The sequence below is a fragment of the Phaethon aethereus genome, assembly GCF_964289735.1.
Source record: "Phaethon aethereus genome assembly, chromosome: 9".
Taxonomy (NCBI): domain Eukaryota; kingdom Metazoa; phylum Chordata; class Aves; order Phaethontiformes; family Phaethontidae; genus Phaethon; species Phaethon aethereus.
The window spans coordinates 26,391,525-26,412,586 of record NC_138585.1 but is presented as its reverse complement, the minus strand read 5'-3'; the positions used below and the strand labels follow the sequence as shown (position 1 = coordinate 26,412,586).

Here is a 21,062-nt window from a genome sequence, read left to right as displayed (position 1 = left end):
ACAGCAGTGCCCGCACCGTTCCTGTACCTGCAGAGGAGAGAGCTGATGCTGCCGACTTGCTGAGTGTGCTTACCCCAGTCTTTGCAGGTCGTGCTTACGCGTACAGAGTGACTTTTCGGTGCCATTCTCACGTGGCACCTGGAACTGCCACAGGCACAAGCTGGATTCCTGTGGTTTGCTGAAGTGTCTGTTGGCACTCCTAATATTTTCTTTTATAAAGCCATCCATACAGAATACATAAAAATGCTCATGGAAAAGCAAACATTCTGCAGCGCTGGCTGCCACTGGAGGAGAAAAGGCATTAAAGAAGTAGAAGCTTGTTGGCAGCCGCACAAACATTCTGCATGTTAGCGAGAGCTGAGCGCAGAGGATTATGTTCAAGGTGAATGAATTAAATTTCTATCAGTGACAGTCACCTTGTGGCTCTGCAACTGAGTGTGTCTTCACAAGCCAAACCCACGGTTGTTTCAAGGCCGCTGTCTTACACTGAAATACATGGCTCAGGCTCCGATCAGAAGGAGATTCCTTGTGTTTTCTGAGGAAACCAGCACCGTTGTGTCGCAGGACGTGCATTCCCCTATCCCACAGGAACGGGTCAGAGCAGCGGGACCCCAATCTCATTCAGCCGCAGGACAAGCGGCACCGCAGCACGTGTGAGCGTGCATCTTGTGAAGATAACACTCAGCCTTGAGAAAAACCCTGTGACCGGTGCGGTTAACTGCACAGCCACGCTGCACAGCAGGTAATTCCACAAGATGTGGCACCTCAGCTCAAAATGGAGGGCCCTGCCCTGGCCTCGTAGCTGCTGTCTTTCCTTCTGGCATGTGGCTGCAGGCGTGGGTACCGGTGGCCTCTCCCTGCGCTGCAGGAACTGCCACGATAAACCTGAGCGTTGGCTTTCGGGGCTTCAGTGCGAGAGCTGCTCGGGTCATGTCGGACTGATAAAAGGAAATTTTTTTTCAGGTTGTGGGTTGACTGAAAGACTTTGTACACAGTTGCTGGGAATGGGGCAAAAGAGAGGGACTGAGTTCATTCCCATCCACCGACCGCTGACAGCAGCACGCAGCGAGCCTCCTTAACATCCACCGTGGCAGCAAAAAATGACAGATTAGTTTAGACTTGTCAGCCCAATGTTAACGCCCCGCTGAAATGCACAAGGCAAGTCACGCTTTTCTTTGAGCTGGTGTTTCAGGCTGCCTCAAATTGATTTATATTGGACTGAGGTTTGAAGGATATTTTCTCAACCATGGCTACGTGGATTTCCCTTTTAAATGAAGTCTAATCCTACAGAAATCTGGAGTCATCTTGTAACTACCCATAGAGCACTGGATGGTGCAGCTCGATGGTGTAATGTGAAGTTGGAAAACCGAAATGTACCTTAATGATGTGGTTATTGTCGCCGTCTTCAGTTCTACATGACAGGGAAGTATCTAGATGGTGGAAGAAAGTCAGGTACTTTTGTCACAGTAGCAATGTAGGCTTGATAATTCAGTACGGGCACTTTGCTTCAATTTTACACTTACTGTGTGTAAAGAAGGGGTGTTCCAAAATGTAAAAGTATCTGGCAGTAGTATAAACTGGATTGTATGTTTTTAACAGCCCTGTGAGGCCACATCAATCATGATAATACAGTGGGGCAATAGGTAACAGAGCAGTGAACTCATTAAGTCACTAGGCCAGATAGAATATTTCTTGTTTAGCTGCAGATAGTTAAAACATTTACCTACTAAAATAATTTCTTCCAAAGTTGGAAATTCCTGCAAAAATCCAGGTGCATTTTTCACGTTGCTGTGTTACAAAGCCTCACTTCTACATAAAAGAAATACCCAGATAATTTTTTTTTCTCCTAAGTGAAGGCCTTCTCTAAGTGAACAATTGCATAGAGGCCCTGGACTTGGCTAAGAGGGAAGCAATTTTACAGAAAAATCTTCAGATTTATTGATCCATTCCCCAAGTACAGGTTGAAGCAAAGTGAGACCAAGACTTTCCTGTTCCTTCTTCTTAGGATCCGTATACCTTTTCTTCCTCTTCGGGGAACGTACGTGACCTCGGCTGTCTGGCTAGCAGCGGGAAGGATCCCAACTGCTCTTACGCCTCGTCGGCGAAAAAAGCAAACTGAGAGGAAAGCGCACATTGCACGTGTACAGGCATTTATGCTGCTGTGAGCGTATTGATAACCTGTAGGTTTTAAAAATGTTTTCTACTCGCGGAAAAACTTGTTATTTCCACTTTACAAACTAAGACGTGGAGGCAGAGAGGCAGTGCATCTCTGGAGGCAATGCTCATCGGTAGGTTTAACATAAACGAGAGGAACATTTTTTCTTCATCAGGTAATTTGCTGCTTGCAGGCTGTGCGAGCCAAATCAGAAACGGGTTCAAAAGAGACTTTAACAAATTCAGGGAGAATTGGCAATTAAACTTGATGATCCAAATGTAACTTCTAGCACAGAAGGTCGCTAAAGTGAGAAGTGATGAAAGCTAGAAAGATTTACTGCAGAAAGGTTGCTGTTCCTTATATTCTTTCCCTGTACTGCTGCTACAATTTCCATGATTGTGCTCATTAGCAGTCACTATATGGGAACAAAAAATAGCTTTGATGAATTAGATTCATGCGCTGCTTATTTTAGGAGCTAAACCTCACTCAGGTTCAGAGTCAGCTTCTCACATAAAGGCTGCTGACACGGTTTGGTGTGAAGAAGCCTGTAATGCTGCTGCTCCTGTTTATTAATTTGCTCCCCGCAGAGATCAGAAGGGAACTGGCCGGGATGGTCAACTGGCTGGTGAAGATGAAGGCTGCTCTTCTTACTCCGACAGTGGCTCGTTAAGGGACAGGTCAGTCTGCTTCCACTTCTCTGTCTGCACTGTGACACCCCACTGAAAAGTGCTGTGTTAACAATGGAAGATTTTATCTGCTGATGCCTCAGTCTAGTACTTTTCAGCCTCTCTCAGGGGAAAAGTCTATATTATTGACAGACCAGAGGGAAAAAAAAAAGATGAACCTTCAATTCAAAACAAAAACATTACGACTCACCAGCTCTTTTAATCCTCTTCCTCTCTTTCAGTTGGTAGGGCTTGTGATCGTGTGACAAGGGGATAGCATTCCCATCCTTGTCACACAAGACTCCTCGCGAATCACCAACGTTGGCCACTGTGAGTTCTTTATCTGACAGCAGTGCGATCAAACAGGTTGTACCTGGAAAAAACAGAAGGGAATGGGAAGCAAAACAAATATGTGGGGAATGTACACACATATATATATAAAAAAATGATTAGCCGGAAAATGTTTTTCCTTGTAATAATGGCAGAGAGGGGCTGAAGTATTCCGGTCTCCGTCTGAGAGCCGGCTTTTCCTAATGGCCAGGGAAAGTAATAAAAGTACGAAGTAGCCCCAGAGCCCACTTGCAGCTTCTGAGAGCTGAAGCTACTGCACTGGACCGTGCACGGGTAAAGCAGAGCTCTCTCCACTCATCCCCTCAAGAACTGAGGTCAGTTTTTTTTTTTTAATTGAAAAGAGGAAAAATTTTGACATTTTTAATTTAACTACTTTAACCTTTAAATACACAGAAGATGTAATTGGTCATTGACCACTGTATCCAACAGGCATAGTATTTGTTGGCTGAGGCAGCAGGAAATATTGGGAAAATTGGCTGTTTTTCAAGTGAGAACACTATAGGTTTTGTTTTCCTCATTTAAGTGGAATGAATGTTGAGCAAAGCAGAGCCCATCCAGACCGTGCCTTTTCTGTATTTTCCCCTTCTGGCTAGCACGAGCTGTATTCCTAAAAACTCCAGCTATTACAAATATTTCTTGCATGGACTTTGGACCAGATGTCACGATTTCATTCGTATTTTAGAACAGAAAGATGGCAAGTAAGCTTTTAGGTAGACACTAACAAACATTAAAATGGAACGTGCCTGGCACTTAGTTTAGATTACATGGTGCTGCTAAAATTTTTACAAAAGGTACTCTGGTATCCTTCAGCAGTAAATAAAATTAACTTTGTGGCTGCTTTCCTTTCCTTTTAGGTAGACCAGAGAAGCACATAGTTGAGTTTTCACCTCCGTTGTTAATTTACATCTGATTCTTCATTAAAAAAAGGGTGCACCCACAGCCTGGGTGCTCGGGAAGAAGGACTCGGGGCCAGCATGAAGGGCCCCAGCGATGAAACTCAAGCAACAGCAGGGCTGCAAAGCAACGCGTTTCTGCTTGTACGTTTTAATCAGACAAGGACGCGGTTTTAATGAAAATGCTGGCAAGGGGACATTCCAGCACTGCCTACCACCAGCAGCAGCCTGGCCCCTGGTTTTGCTCCTGGGGAGCATGGTTAGGGTTTACGTCTATGTTCTGCGGTCTAAAAGTTAAATTCTCATAGCTGCTGCTGGTTGCGTTGCTGTCCAAACCCAGAACTAAAAACTATGTTTTGCTGTTCCCATGTCAGTAGTTGAATATCCCATGGCTGGTATAAATAAAATAGCCAGTAATAAACAATTTGTGTTTAGATGCACTGCGTTCTGGAGATTTATTTTTAACATAATGGTCTGTCTTGCACAGCTCTAAACGAGAGCTATTTTTTCACAAGACAGGCATATATCTCTCTCTCTTATTTTTTGCAATTGACTGCCACATTGCAGACCTAAACGGATTTGGTTCCCATTTGTTGCTAAAACCCCTTGCTAACTGCACGACTTAGTGGCTCACCTGATGACAGGGCATGCAGAGGAACCTGTCCACCAGGGTCACCCGAGGGACCCAGCAAAATGAGCTGCCTCCTCAAGAAATGTCTCCTCTGACGACTAACGGAGATTGCGCCGAAGGGTGTGAAGAAGGCTGGGCTGAAAGCGGGCTGGATGCCCGCCCGCTTCGGATGCAGGTCCTGGCCTTCATGCCCCCTCTAACGCCAGAGGACTTGGTCACGAAAATACCAGTACCCCAACCACAAAGACAACAAAACAATAATGAGGGTACACACGGCTGTAGTGGGGTGCGGCTGGTCATTTAAGCAGAACAAAATGGGATTTAGCATTTGAGGTCACCTCACTCTCCACCTGAAGAAAAGCTAGTAACTCTGCAAATGCATAAAGCTCTGGAAATTACAGCAATAAACGGCACCCTCCCTTGCTTTTATTTATGAAACTTCCCTTAACAAATGCTCGAGCAGCATTGTGCTGACAACCTGCAGGAGACCAGAGGGCTGGTACCTGCTGAAGCTGGTCTGACGTTTCGTCTAAACTTCAGAGAGAAAAAGAACAGCCGCCTTTGCAATTTGGGTTGAAAACAAAACCTGCAAGATGTAAAATGGGGACAAAAGTGAAAGCCCTCTTGGATGGGAAAACGGAGCCAGCACCAGCTGCAGCAGCGTCCCGGCGTGCCGCAGGAGAGAGACCAGGCTCCGCAGATTGCCTTCCCCCTTCCCGTTATACCAGCCCAGCGTGTATTTTTCCTACAGGCAGTAGTAAAAATCATACGTTTCCTAGTAAGAAATATACTGCAAATAACATCCCAGGGCCCTGGCGTTTAGAAAGTAAAATGCTTCACAAATACAGTCATTATCACCACAATTTATATAAAAATGGTATCTTTGAACACAGTCTTCTGGTTGTATGATCTGTGTGAATGGAAAAGAACGAGCGTCTGAAACAGGAGACAATTTCTGAAGTGATTTAGGAAGGATCAGTTGTTCCACGGTCCCCGACTGACGGCTGGGCTATCGTTAAGTCCCTGACCCCACGCTACCGCCTGGCATTACATGAGAAAGCAAACTTACTTTACTTTGTTTTCTTTTCCATCTATTTTTATTTCAGTCACTTAACCTTGTGTAGAGTTAGAAAACATCCTGCTCTTGTCAGCCGCCTCAGATTTAATGCAATTGCACAAGGGAAAATTCCCAACATAAAGGGTCCAAAATTGAGAACATGTTATATTAGTCCCTCGATGCAGCTGCCTGAATAATACCCTGCTGAGCAGTTTACAAAGAAAATCACCAGAAAATTTAAATCCTGTACTGTACTGGCTGCAGAGACAGGGTTGCGTTTTTTAAAGTCAGGTAAGATCCTGGGTGGTGTATTTTAGTATCAGACAAGGCACCTTGTAAGAGCCAAGGCTGCACTGGCTCTACCAGTTTTTGGATAACCGCCTTACCGGAAGGAGGAAAAGTCACCAGAGTGCACACAAGACCCGATTAACGCATTTTAAAAGGCATCAGAAAGCCCAGGCGTGACCCAGCTCACCCTGCGGCCGCTGGAGACCTCGCGCTTGGCGTGCGGCGGCGACAAGCCCTGCTGACGCCCGGCTCCAAACCCCCGCTGGCGGGGCAGCTCGGGAGGAGGACCCCAGCTCCTGGGCTGCGGGTGGCCCCGCTGGCTGAAGTCCCCCCAGTGCCCTCATGCCATCCCAACCCATCAGCAAAGGCGCCGTCACTCCCACCGGGTGCTCTCCACGGCACCGCTTCGCTCCTGCTTCGCCGAGTTCTCCTGTTTTCCGAGTCTCTCGTGCCCCATGGGTTTCAGGCCATCAGCACACGTAACCTCTTCCCTTCCTCTTCCCCCTCGTCGACCCTGAACTCCTGCCTGTCCCTCCGTCCTGAGAATCACACCTGCCCTTATCTCAGGCTTTTAAATGGCGCAAGTCCCCAGCCAGGGCTCTTTCTCCCGAGCAGCTGTCCTTCCCACCCGTGCCCTCTCACCGCTCCTCCCAGTCCTCCCCCACCTTTTCTGTGGCTCTTCACGGAGAATCTTTCTCAGATAAAACAGAGAAATGAGACCTCCCCTTCCTACGCTTTAACCGTCGCTCCCCCATTTGCACACCACCGAGTTTCCCGGGTGTCATTTCCCACTCCGACATCCCTCAAACCTCGAGCTGGTGAGGCTGGATGGGACTCTCGGGCACCTCGTGGTGCCACCACGGCAGGAGCTGATCGCTTTGCTGCCTCGCCTCCGCTTTCTAAGGCGTCCGATGTGGAGTTTCACGCAGCTTCAGGAAAAAAGAAGAAAACTGGCAGAATAACGACCTCAAAACCAGAGACCATCACCACTGTCTTCGGAGGGACCACCACCGTCCTCTTGGCGTTCAGCCTACAAGGGTTAAACCCCAGAGAGGGAAAAGCTACAGTAATGCCCGCACCGGCAGGGCTTGCGCCAGCACGGCGGTAGTAAACAGAAGTCTGCGCAATGGGAAATTACTCTGATCTCTGGAAACAAAGCCAAGTGACAAGAGGAAAAAACCCCACAAACGTAATCAATGTTAATTTTTAGAGAGAGGCTGAGACACATGCAGAGAGAGCAGAACACTGGACAGTGACTGGAAGTGCCCAAAGCTGCTCAGGCGGAGGGTGCGGGGAGATGGTCTGCAGGGGAGGAGGGGGGCTGCACCCGCTGCGACCGCTGTGAAGCTGCCGGGAAGAAGGTCCCCAGTAACCTTAACCAGAAGGGCGATATCCCGGGTGCCGGGACCTGCGCCGCGCTTGGACCGACACAGCCGCCGCGGTCTGCGCTTCGTGAGGGGGGAGGCCCACCGTGCCCTTTGCGCAGAAGTGCCTTCAGAGCGACTGCAGGTCAAGAAATGTGGTACTTACGTGGCGGGACTGATTAAAAAACAAACAAAAAACAATTTAAAAAAAACCCCTGCCGTCTTTTTTCAACAGTGCTCAAGCTTGAATTCATACAATAATTAAGCAGGAATTAGTATTTTCGAGCTTCAATAATCTCCAGAAGGAAACAGAATTACTCAGAACAGTGCAAAAAGCAGGATAAACACAAATATAGATTTATATGTACTCTCCACTGGCAACTTGTGCTGCATGCAGGTTCTCTCTCATTTATAGACCATGCATTTTCACTTGCCTTACAGGGACTTTAAATCCTAAACAATAAGGCTCCAGTAGTTTTCAGGGCAGATATGTGACGTTTTTATCATTAATATAGGTGTCCTCTGTGCCCATCTGCCTCAGGTCCTCCTGCCGAGCCCAGCCGCGTGTCTCCTGAATTTCTCTGTGACATGCTCTACATGTACCCCTCAGCAATGCAAATCAAACTTTGATTACAGCCTGTGGAACAGGCAAGACTGAGAAAAACACCGTAAGTAAGTATATGAGGGAGGGTAAGGGAGTCTCTTGCTTCCCAGTCACCAGGAATATGGATAAGAAGTGGAGTGAGACCATCAAGATCGTGAAACGCCGCCTCCGCGCGCCCTCCAAGTCACCCACCAATTCTAATCCAAAGCCATAAAAATAAATCCAATTACCCACTGCTTATCTATAAGATAAGCAATTATAAAACCAAGCAGCAGACATTCACGTTTCATTCGTGCTACGGCAGCGCGAGGAACGGCGGGAGTTGCAGGGGCTGAAGCCCTTTCCTTGCTCGGATGCTTCCCAAACCGCCAGGTCTGCACAGAAAAGGAGGGACAGGTCAGGTACGGAAAACAACAGTTCTCCAAACAAAGCTGATCCCAACAGCCTGTAATTGGGGTGGGGTCACCGTAAAACCTTTTGCTGGATCCCAGTGACCTGCGTGTCTCCTCCTCGGCTGGTTTCTGGTCCATGGCGCCGTTTCTCGTGCATTTTTGGCTTCTCTAATGACAACCACCCTTCATCAAGGATTTGGTGAAAGACGAAGCTCATTATGCTCATTAGCGCTTCTTCACCCTTTATAGGTTACTGAAATGTTTAAACAGCTGCACTGTTTCTTTTAGCAGAAGCTACGCAGATTAGAGAAAATTCTATCACAATCTCCAAAATATTCAATTTCAGCAAATTCTGGGCTAACCTCCTGCACGTGAAATGAACTGCTGATTGCTCACAGTACCTGTCAAAAATACATGCGCATTTTTAAAGTACCCGCCTCCTTTTCCTCAAATGTCTTGCAAGGCACACGGGCCGCAACAGCCGACACATCCTACAGGCGTTCGTCCCTGAATGCCCTCGGTGCTGGTGTTCCCCAGAAATGAGCTGCACCTGCCCTTTCCGTTAACGAAATTCTTCTGTAAAAGTCAGTTCTGTAAAGCACAAACCTAAAAATAACCATTCTGAAAATTCGAGGTCTCATAATTCTTTAATCATCTCAACATATGTGGGGTTTTTTCCCCCTAAAATTAAAAGAACTCCTTCTTTTAAAATAGAATAAACATCGGATTCTTAGACATACATAGAAATTACTTCAAATCTTTATACGAGCGTAGCTTAATTTCCACCACAAAACGATTCCTACCTGGCTGTATGCAGTACTATTTTAAGATTGTGTATTTGAAGCAGAGAACCATACTGTATTTCTATTTGGACAGATCCTATTTGCCTGTCTAATCAATGAATATGGATATATCACTCAATCCTGTTTACCATTAATCATATTATATTCATCATATTTAGGATATACTTACAGACTAACAGATTCCTGTAGATGTTCTGACTCAGCTATGTAAAAATACCTAAAAGTGCTTTCCAGGTAGGAAAACAAGAGCTGGAGGAAGGAAGTTCTGTGCATCAGGTAACAAAAGTTAATTAGTGAAAAACGGAAACCCTTTTGGGCAGCCTCTCCATCTTCCAGACTGCTCTGACATTGCCTCATCAATACCGCAGCGGAAACGGGGCGCGCTCCCACCTTCGTGCTATCCTAGCGCTCCGTGATTCATTTCTTGTCTTTATGAAAAATAATCTTAATACACAGGGCATCTCACTTTCGGTCCAGAAGTTGATTTCCTGGCATCACTCCCACACTTAGTTTCACCTGAACATCCCGCTCAGCTGTTTAATATGCTAGAAGGAGAAATATGTTGAAAACGTTGTTGTTTTTTTTTTTTCTGGTTAGAAATTTCTGTATGTTACCGGGCTAATTAAAGCGTAGAAAACCACATGTGCAACCTCCTTCGCGGATGGGCTCAGGCGTTCCGCCGCAGTTAAACCTCCCGTCCAGCCTTGCAGCAACACGACAAGAAAAAAATGCCTTATGCTAAGGTCTGGACATGAGAGGAAAAGAAATCTCTTGCTGACATTTCCCTGTGAACCTTCCATACCCAGGGGCTGAAACACAGTGCAACGCTAGTGAACTCGGACTGTAGGAGCACTGGAAACTAAAACGACGGTAGATGCTCATGCAACGTAGCGTATATATATACAGACGAGGATCCTGCTACTGCTATTTCAAACCATATTCCTGCAATAGCTCTAACCAGCCGCTGCATAAGCCAAGCAACAAGAACGAAGGGTCTAGCTTAGCGTGAGGTTTAGAGATGTCAGGCAGAGCGGACGAAGCGCAGCCCCCAGCTCAAAGGACGGCGAGCACGCAGCATTCCCTCGCTGAAAAGCACCGGCTGTACAAACTGAAAGACAGAAGTTACTGCTTTCAAACAGGAATTGCATCTGACTTCCCCCCCCCCCCCCAATCTGTTGTTGAACATGTTTTCCCCAATTCCTAGGCGGAACTAAAATTTAGGGGTAATTTCATGCAATTTATCTCCTTTGACTGGAGGCATCCCCAGGAGATCCGAGGAACTCCGACCCAAGGCAGTAACGAGCTTGGTTTCGTTTAGCTCGGCAACTGCGCTGAGCAAGCTCAGAACAAAGCAGAGGGATTTCTATCGGGTCAAACGGCCGGCAAAGGAGAGCTGGCGGATATCACCCCTGTTCCAAGCCCAGCAAAATACCCACCTCTGTTAACAACAGCTGCTCACGTGAACCTAAGGTGTTCAGGAAGAAGCTGTACGTTTTTTTATTGGGGAGGATAAGGGTATTCCCTCAAAATAACAATACCGTAACTTTTCTAAGGAAGAGCTGGATAAAAGTTGAAAAACAAATAAAAGCTACTAAAAGTTTCACAGCGAGATATGCGTAGTTTGCTTTGTCAAGATTTGTCCCAAATTCTGTGATCTCTAAGACGGATCTTCTATGGATCCACCAGCAATCTTCTACAGCTGTGCACTTCCCATTACAGAAAGATACCAAATTTCGATGTAAAACACAGTCTGCAGAACTGATCACACACAAAAAAAAAAAAAAAGAAAAAAAAAAGGGATCCCATCCTCCTAGCAATTTCAGACAAATAACCCCCTCCACAATCACAGTGCCAAAGATTCGAGACGTTGCATTTACGGCACTGACTGGCGCCGAGGGAGTCGGTTCGGTACCGACCCGCACGACGTTTTAAGCCAAGCAGGAGTTGGCCGGCGGCAGCACAGCGGGTGCTCGGTGACTGTATGCGTCAGCGGTAAGGTCAGCAACGCCACTGCTCCCCATGCTGCCCCATGAGGCCGCGTAAGAGCGTGACTGACCTTATCTAGTCAGAAAACGTTACGCTCGATGCTCAACAGGCTTTTATTCGCGACAGTCAACCGTAATGAGGCCTGTAATCACACGGAAAACGTAGGCGCAAAATGAAAATCCCACTTGGAAAAAAAACCCCACAGCAAAATAATTAAAAGCATCCGATTTGTGCCGAGTCCTGTGACGTCTCTGGCTTTATCCCACTCCTACCTAAAGGATCAAGGCTGTAAAATTTCATTTGAACCCCAGGAACTGACCTGCACTTTCCCGAGGTGCTTGAGCCATAAATATGAGACGTAAAGCAGCAGCTATAAATAAGGTGTCAGCGGGTAGGCACTAAACTGAACTCAAGACACGTAATTAGCAAATCCTTCACCAACAGCGCAACTAGCAGCTGGCTTGTAGACGCTGCGCGCATCTCCACATTGCTCAGCCTGAACAGGGCTGTTCCAAACTCCCCGGCGCGTCTGGCAATTGTATTCAACAAACGGTTTTCACTACGAGTACGTTATCCCTCGGCTCCCGGGGTCGGGTTTTACGAAGGACTAACACCCATCGGTGGCAGGACCGTCTACCAGGCTGTGGTGAATGTCGTGGAGCACCACTGTAAATACCTGCCGCGCTCTCCAGCTGGCCCTGAGGCACTTGCATGACAGATCACTTGCGTTAACTCCTAAACAAACAAGAAAGTTCTTAATATGCAGGCAGAGCTGTACAGCAAGGAGGTATTTAAGAGTTATTTATTCAGCGCCCAAGGTGTTTCGCCAAATTACAAATACAAACACGCACCCTGTCCGAAGGAACTGCGATCTCACTTTGTAGCTCCCACGCTGGCTGAAGAGTGGGAGCAAGAGGAGGAGGAAAAAAAGGGGTGAGGAGCGATCACGCACCAGAATTACACACAGTTAAGGAGGTTTGTGATTCATCTCAGGAGAGTCACTCTGTCCCCATCCCCTCCACTACCCAACGCACAAAATTTGCTGATGCGGATTTTACTGAGCTGTAAATTGAGGCTGGTTGGCCTGAGCAAAGGTGCCAGCTTAAATCAAGCTGGTGACTCTTCCCATTTTCAGGTTAATCAAACTCGGGTGCTAATCATCTTCCAACAGCTGGCCAAAAGTCACCTTCAGCCGTACTTTTTTCCTTCTATATTTTCCGGTTGTATCTTCCAGCTCTCCGTATCAAACCCTACTTTGCCCATTTGCAAATGCAAAACCTTCACATCTGCTGAACATCTTTTTTTTTTTTTAGCAGAGCTGTGACCTCGTAAATCACCCTCCTGGCACACGGCTGAGTGAAAACAGCACAGTTTGGGGGGGAACTTTTCTATGAGCTCAGCAAAGCCAACTGGCTTTCCAAAGATCGGCTCAAGTTGCTGGCAGACAGCGGCTGCAGTCCGTAATCCCGGAGCTGATGGAGAAGATCCACACGGAGGGAGCAAAAAGCACCGATATTGCCAAAACTCGACAATTGCCACCCTTAGAAAGGTGTTAGGGCACGAGGAAGAGCCAGTTTTTGCTTGTTTATGACCAACTTCTTCACCTGAATGGGTTGTTACAGATTATGGATAGGTTTTTTAAGAAAGCTTCACTTGAGAACAGAAAGCCTCCTTTTGTTCCTGCTCCTTTTTCCTCCTACATCTCCCCCATGTATAATTCAAACACTGGGAAATAATGGAAAAGGCTAACAGTGATTGATTGTGGCGTGCAATGCAGTTGTGCATGCAAAGCAGGGCTTAGCACGAGCTGAGCACTGCTGCGAACGGGGAAGAGCGCAAGAAAGACGTGTGCAAGAGCGCAAGCGATCTCCAGAAACACAGCAGCGCCCTTAGATCATAAATCCCTGTGCATGTTCTTGATGTTATTGCAATATATTTTCCTCTCAATAATTTTGCTATTAAAATGTTTTCAAAAGAAGGCAAGTATTAGCTTTTCGTCCATGGTATGGCAAAACTAGGAGGGGCGAGACTGGAGATACTCATTTCAATACTAAAATCTAGCAATTGTGGGCGTAATGAGGGGTTTTGCAAAGGTGTAGCCGGTGATGATTTTGTGCCGGTCCAGCCTACTACTGCAATGCTCTTTATGCAGCAATTTATACTCTGAACCGAGTATTGTTAGCGTTTGTGTCCGGGTAGTGATGCAGGCAAATTTAATAAGGATCTCCAAATGGTCTGTCAGCTTTGTAGGCAGAACAAATTTTGCTGCCTTCACTGCTACTCCAAAGACCCTTCAGGCATTTATGTCTGCATCCATCAGCAGGTGACGAACCTCCGCCGAGATGGATGGCTTTCTTCCAGAGGCCGGGAACTGATATTCTCTCTGCCTACACTGAATTTGCAGCAAGCCGTGTCTTCAAATGCTACCTCTGATACCTGTTTAATAAGAAAAGGAGAGAAATCCACGCTCACGTCCGTCTACTCATGCAACATGTGCGTCTGAAACTGAGGAAGAACGCCACGGTACTGACAGCGACCATCTCAAGCGATGGCGCACATCAACTGAATCTATAGGTTTTCAAATGGAATCTAACAAAAACTTATGCAAAATAAATCTCAAGTAGTGTTTGTAATTCTCCAGAGCTTACGTGATGTTTAAGTCTTTCATTAGGCCACAGATACAAACAGGGAAGATGGCAATCAGGCCACGATAATGCAGAGTCCCTGAAAAAACCTTTCAAAAGGCTGGAGGCGCAACCTTCCCCGAATGCAGGAGGCATCAAACCACCCCTCCACTGGGCGCAAACCAGAACCGACTCTGCCACGAGTTACGTCTGAATTAAGAAACAACCCAAACCTAAGTTTATGCATTTAAGATGCTTGCCAGACTTCATCGGTAAGTGCACAGGAAGGAAATGGTCAGTTAGTAATCGTGAGTATTAAAACCATTAAACAGTTTAAAAAACATTTTCTATTACACTTCTGAATCTCAGCACTCTACAGGGCTGTGTTGGTTTCTTCTCTTTCTGCACGACTTTGGAAATACTAGATTTTTAAATTATTTTTTTAAATTGCCACAAATGTATAAATACCAAAGTGAAGAGTACATGGCATTTATACAGTAAGACTGAAAATAGTTACGTACGCTTGAGTGAGAACAGAGCGCTTCACGTGATTGATAGTAAAATCCCCGACTTACCGACACAGCCCTGTAGAGTCAGCACTGCACCTACGCTGCACACAGGTTTCACCAAATATATAAAAATATATTTTTTTGGTTTTGCCCGATATATAAATATATTTACCAAATGCTCTGAACCAAATATTGTTAGCATTTATGTCGGTACTAAAAAATCGACTGCTAGCTGAGAAATTTAAATAGCTAAGTACCTACTTCAAAAGCCGATGAGGAAGTGAAGAATATTTCACAAGCAAGTAGGCACCTGTCAAAGCGCTATTTTTGCTCTGAGCCTCTGCTGAAAGGTTATAATTATATGAATAATAAAAATTTATTTTAATGGAGCAAAAGAATACAACACACTTGGGCTGGCTTAAATATATGCCTGCTGTTTAAAAACACGGCCAATATTCTAGAAAGCTGGAAGACCACCATGTAGGAAGCTGGCGAGTGCACGGTTTGCATTGAAGCTACAGCCCAAAATGTAATTTAAATGGTTTTATGTGTACACCTACAGAGACGCTTATGCTGGCAGTCAGCTCCTAACTAGACCTGCCTACCTATATTTCACCTGTGAGCAAAAGCTAATTCACAGCCAACGGAAAAGAGTGGGCACGTTTAGGATATGACTCTTCATCTACTAAAGCAGATGCTTAAAATAAACCCATGAATCAGAACAGAAATGCTGTTTTCTTTCCAATGACTACTGAAGAGCTCGAGGGAAGTTGCCCAGAATTTGATGTCTGTAATGCAGGTATGAAAAGGTAAAAGAGACCACCTCGACCCTGGGTGACTGCCCTATGATTTCTGCTGTAGGTACTGGTCCTCTGCAGAAAAACAGAGCGCTGGGTCACAGTGACCAAGTTTGAGCTGTATCTTTAACGTGTAAAAGAAATTAAGTCAGCCAAAGAAAGCGTGGAGAGTAAGGCAGAGATTAAATAAATTCAGCAGTAATCAACTGTCTAGAAAGAGCAAAACTTCTACCGTATTATTTGGAAAAGGCACAACATTGAGTTCTCACTGCAGCGACCAAAGACCCAGAGCAGGGAATTGTTTCAGATCATGTTCATGAGATCAAATACCTAAAAATAGTTGAAAAACTGAACCTGAGCTGGAGGGAAAGCAGCCACCCGTGGGGGCCTGGAGGGCACTCCGCTTTTCTCCTTGTCACAAGGAAGCCTCTGGCACAGCAATAAACGCTGCGCAACACATCCGAGCGCTGTTAGTTACACATCTGCTGTGTCGACGCATTTGCAACGCATCAGAAAATAAATGTACTGGATTGCTACGCCCCTGTCAAGGGGTGCTCACCGCAGCACGCAGAAACCCGACCCGGTAACGGCTCTTGAGATTATAGAAACACATCACCTACTATAACCATCCTTTGCTTGTACATGCTTTTTCTTCAGAAAAATACGTTGTTTCTGGCTTTTCTCTTCCTCGCAGCTTCTTTATGGCTCTCCTGGTTTTGTTCTTGCATATTCTGTGCCACCCATTGCCTTTGCAACTGTTGTTTTTATCATGTTTAGTGTATGACTTTCCTTCCTGCCCTTTAAATCCCTCCTAAAAACTTACATAAAGCTTTTCAGCCATTTTTTAGGCTCAGGCCATTTCATTTTTGGCAGTATTACATGTTCCTGCAGGACCATTATCACCATATAATGATTAGACTGCAGATGTTGGCTCTTCCCAGTGCTGCCAGCAGAGCAAGCCTATACTCTGCCTTACTGGTAACGGCTGTAGCCAAGACTCAGAGAGAAATATTTCTGAAATTCCTTGTCAGGACAAGGATTTAAACACCAGACAAGTCACCACTATTGAAAGTGTGTTCCCCTATTTCCCTGAAGACCAAGCTCTCTGTGAAAAGGGCCAGTAAAACACATACCAAAAGCATGGTGCAAGCATGAGTGTACATTATAAGACAATACTTTTTTTTTTGTTTGTTTTCAAGAAGGATGCAACAAACTCAGTAGATTTCTTTCTGCATTTTCAGTGGGTTACTGCTGAGCACGGGCCACCTTGGGATAAACATCCCAGCAAAGGTAACTTGCTTTTATCTTCACTGCGATGTAGCATAATGATGACTTTACCTGGTAAAGTTCTTTGCAGTGGGAAAAAGGGTTTTTCCCCAGCAGAATATTTATTATCCCAAATTATAGGATATATTTCTGGTGCAATTTTACTGCTTTAATTTTCTCATTTTCTCCTTGTAGTCACTTTCTCTGACGGAAAACACCTGCCTGCGCTGCCAGAAAGGGAGCACTGCAATTGAAAAAGGGGCATCATCTGCCCCTCGATGATTAAAGTTAACCTTTTCCCAGGGCGACCGCACTAGCACGGACGTTTGTGTGAAGCAGACGGATTTGCCAACCTCTTGGGCTGAAGTTTAATCTCAGATGTTTTTGCTTTTCTGTACTTTTGCCAGCAACGGCAAATGCTCACGGGACTGGATCTACGCCAGGTTGCAGTCCTGAAGTCGGAATGAAGGTCTGAGCCTTGGATTTATGCTCGGAGCCCATTTTCACAGCTGCAGCTGCTAGAGAAACCAAACCCAGCCTTTCCGCGAAGCACAAAAATACAGGCTGAACATGAGGAGTCGATCTAATTCCTTATCCGTTCATTATACACTAAATCGCGCCGGGAGTGAGGAGTGGAGGACGACGCATCGCCTGCTTTGAAGGACCGTGTGATTCCCGAGGAGAGCGCAGCACCTGAGCATAGTGGGGGAATGCGGGGTACAAACCCCCATCTCATCCAGAGACAAAGTGCAATGTGTTGTAGCGCTAATGGCCGCATTCGATCTCAGCCAAAAATAAATTTCGTTGCTAAAATCAGAGTATTCGGGCAATTTGGGACACGGACCGCTAGCACAAAAGCTCATTTTAAGAAACACTATGGTACTGAGAGTGAGCCTCTCAAGCAATGGTGCCCATCAACTGTATCTAGAAGTTTTCAATCGAAATCTAACGCAAGCGGCACCCGTAGGGAGAGGCGCGCAGGGTCCGGCCAGGCACGAGCTGTAGGTCCTCCCCGGAGGACGCGTGAAGGAGCAGCCACCCGCTTTCCTTGCAGGGGGGCTCCAGGAAACGTGGAGCTAATTGAAATATTAGCTAAGAAAACGTGTTTGGGGCTGACATCTGGCTCTGGATGCAGTGCCTAAATATCAGTATCTTTCATGACTGCTTCATGGCAGAGAAAAATGAAATTCACCTTTTTTGTCGCACAATAATGAAACTCAATTTCTACAGGACTCTGGGGGAGAGGGGCCATCCATTCAAGAAAAACCTATTGACTACAGTACAAAACCAGCACCAGAATCTCCGAGCAGGCTTTAGCTACCTGGCACACCAGAGTTAAATGCCAAAGAGCCTTTAATTATCCTAAACTTGTATTTGTACGGAGTAGACCCTGACCACCCCAGATGTTTCGAGATGCTATAAATTGAAGGAATAGGATTAACATCCCAGCTTCAGCAGGAAAAAACACTCTTGCACAAAATTGACCCAGCCTTGCTAGTCAAGAATGCCACTTTTTAAACTAAGGGATTTGAAGACTATGAGAGGATTTCTACCCATCTGTCACTTTTGGCCCGCTTTCATTTTATAAAGATTCCTTAGTCAAACTTCACTAAAAATCTTGTCAACATTTGAATATTTTTAGATGAACTGATTTGATTTGGTAGCTCGATACACTGATTTCCTAAAGGGAAAGATTTACAAAAAGAGGCATTAGGATGTCGAGCCCATCGAAGCTGCAGGTTATGAATATTGCATGCTGTTAGAAAGGCCAAATTAACATGCAAAACTGGACCAGAAGCCCAAGCCATTTTAGTGCAGTTCTGCTTTATTCTGGCAAATGGATGCAGCTGGATTCCACCCGCTTTGGGAGACATCCCTGAGGCGAAGGAGGTCAGCTGTGGGTGAGCCCTCTGCGAATCCTCGGAAAATGGCCCTGCCAAGAGGGATGGGAAAGGTTTCCTGCATGGAAAAGGTCTTAAACATTTAACTTTCTAGTCTCCCTGGCTGACACGTAGCAGAACTCACAACTGCTCAGGATCACAGAAATTAATCCCTCGACAGTGCTCTCTGGGATGGGCTTTGCTGATGTCTCACGTAGCCCCATGCCAGACAAAGTTGTATTTTCCCCTTGCATCACAATCACTTTTATTTTCACGATTTTGATTTTTAAAGATTGCTTTCTTCATTTTGTATGTACCACCAGCAGCTTGATCTTCTCATTAAATTGACTTTGGTATGGAAAAACACTAATAAAAGAAAAATGTCACCAACATAGCTGCTCGAGCGCTGAAGAGCTGGAGCGCTCGGGATCACAAACAGCTGCTGCAATTATATTTATCTGCCCATTTTCTGTGCTTTGCTCACAATCAGATCTTACTTCAAGAGCAGGTAGCAGCATTTCTGCTTTTGTAGTAAACAAGTGACATGATTAGAATGACGAGCGGGCTCCCTCTCTGTGTTTTAATCTCTAGAGGTGTCTCTGCCTGATTGGGAAGCTGAAATTCTGGCTTTTTATTTACAGTGAGTTGTGCTCTCTCTCCATTCTGAATCTATGTATATGCTGGCACTTCTGTAAACTAGTTATTTATGTAGCTTCTCATTTCTACGATTGTTTTATTGTATGATATAAATCCCAAAATGTGTGTTTCAAGCAGTTTTAATCTTTATTTTCTCTGTACAAACACATAGTTTTCAGTAAAGGAAAATGCTTGCTTTTTCTTCTGACAGGAGTCCTTAATTCCTTTCACTACATTTTTCCCTTCCTAACAAACTTCTATCAATCAAAATGACTGGAGAGATGAAGTGACCAAACTAGGGAAAAAGATTTACATGATTCATTGGACTGGTAAATTCTGCGTTAAAAAAGATAAAGAGAAGCAACAGAAACAAACAACTTTCACAGCATATTTTTTATGCATCATTAAAAACAGGTCATATGTGGTTAAACACATATCCTGCACCCTCATTTTAACTTTGCTGTCCTTCACGAACTCATATGACTCCGAGCTCCTCAAGTACATGACATATAGTCTACAAATGGCACCGTAAGGGGCTCAAGAGCATTCGAGATCAAAGCAGTTTAAGAGAATCAGGCTTATTTATTGGGTGAGTGCGTGAATATAATTGATAAAGTAACAGAGCACTGTAATTACTGGAAGTTACTAAAGCTCACAGCCCTGTAAGTACCCGGAACGCGCAGACTGCAAATGGCATTTTAAGTTGCTCGAGTGCCTTCAAAATCAAAAAGTAGCTTAAGAGAATCGTATTGCTAGTGAGTGGGAGTCTGAGTGGGAGTCTGAACAAAGTTGGTAAGTAGTTTGAGCATTTTAAGTACTTCAGGGCACCGCAGCGTGAGTACAAAGCAACAGAACAAAATAACACCAGCTTGTTAGTGCTTGGTTTTTCAGAGCTGGACTAGTGACGAGAAACTCAGATGACGGTAATTTTAGCAGGGTGCCACCTAACCAAACAAAAGAGTGATCCACTCGGGCTGGTGTCTGGCAACGTGACCTAAACAGGATGAAAAACCCAGTTATGACTTTGAGGCTTCTGCCTGTAACAACTGGAAGGAAAACTGTGAGCTGAGCTCAGCACGGTTCCCCAAGGACACCACAGTAGCAGGTACGGCCAGGGAATAACAGAACAAGCAAGTGCCACCAGGGATTAAGAAAAACCCAGCAGTGGGGACATACCAAGCACAAGCTCTCTTTTTGTACTCCAAGGCTGCCCGAGGCTGGTTGGTAGGGCTGCGGGTGAAAGGAGATGCTGTCTTGCAGCTCCCAGCCACGAGCGGTTAAGGGAACTGGGGAAAGGGAGAGCAGCGTCCTCACCGCTGCTCCTCGGGGGAGCACGATGCGCTGGGTGTGCACACACCGGGGCTGGAGAACACGTGGCTCGTCCGCGCAGACCGCCAGTCCGCTCGCCGCCATGAATACCAATTCAGCAGTAAAATAATGATCCTTTCTTTACGAGGCAGCATAGTTAACTTCAATTTATTTAAACACCAAGAAGCTTAGTAAGATTGAGGGGAGTAGGCTTATAGCAGATATTGGTGGCTATTTTGGAAGATCAGCAAAAAACATCAACAGCTTCTCTTTTTTGCTCTGTAACTGTAAAGAACACCATGCATCAGGACATGAATGCGCGTTCTCAGTCAGTGAGAGTTCACACCACTCTGTGACGGATCCAAAATCTGGGAGACATTTCTAACTACTTTAAAACAGAATGCTAGTAAAAAATACTAGCTATAACCAAGAAAACCTCCAAATTATTACGATGTAAATATCAAAACTGAAACCCCCCGTAACTGCATTGTTAAAATGCCTCCAACGCTCTACAAATGATCTGGTTTTGGCTCTCCACATGCATTATGTCACATTCAAAAATCAGATCCTGTGACTACCCAGTCCACTCTCAGCGAAGTGAGCCCCCAAAATCAGTTAGCAGTGAAGGAGAAATGAGCAGAAACCAGGTCGCACCACTTGCAGAGACAATAAAGAGGCACGGCTAGATCAATCAACATCAGTGCATTACGAAGGACAAAGTGCTGTTAGAAAAATAACTTGTCCTTTCAGCTAGTTAGCATTCAGTCACTGAAGTGGAAAATTTTCTATCTCAACTTGATTTTAGGAGGAAGAAATGCTTCACTGAGTCACCTCATGCCTTTGAAGACAAAGT

At 45.5% G+C, this 21,062-nt stretch overlaps 1 protein-coding gene across 2 annotated transcripts in view; it reads right to left on the bottom strand.

Moving 5' to 3' along the window:
* PPM1L (protein phosphatase, Mg2+/Mn2+ dependent 1L) overlaps positions 1–21,062 on the bottom strand; it is a gene marked incomplete at both ends in the record, with an annotated part of 97,316 nt that overhangs the window by 1,403 nt on the left and 74,851 nt on the right. For both annotated transcript variants that reach the window (XM_082003567.1, XM_082003566.1), the window contains one exon: positions 3,032–3,193. In XM_082003567.1, coding sequence (XP_081859693.1) covers positions 3,032–3,193 — 162 coding nt within the window. The remainder of the gene's footprint in view (positions 1–3,031; positions 3,194–21,062) is intronic.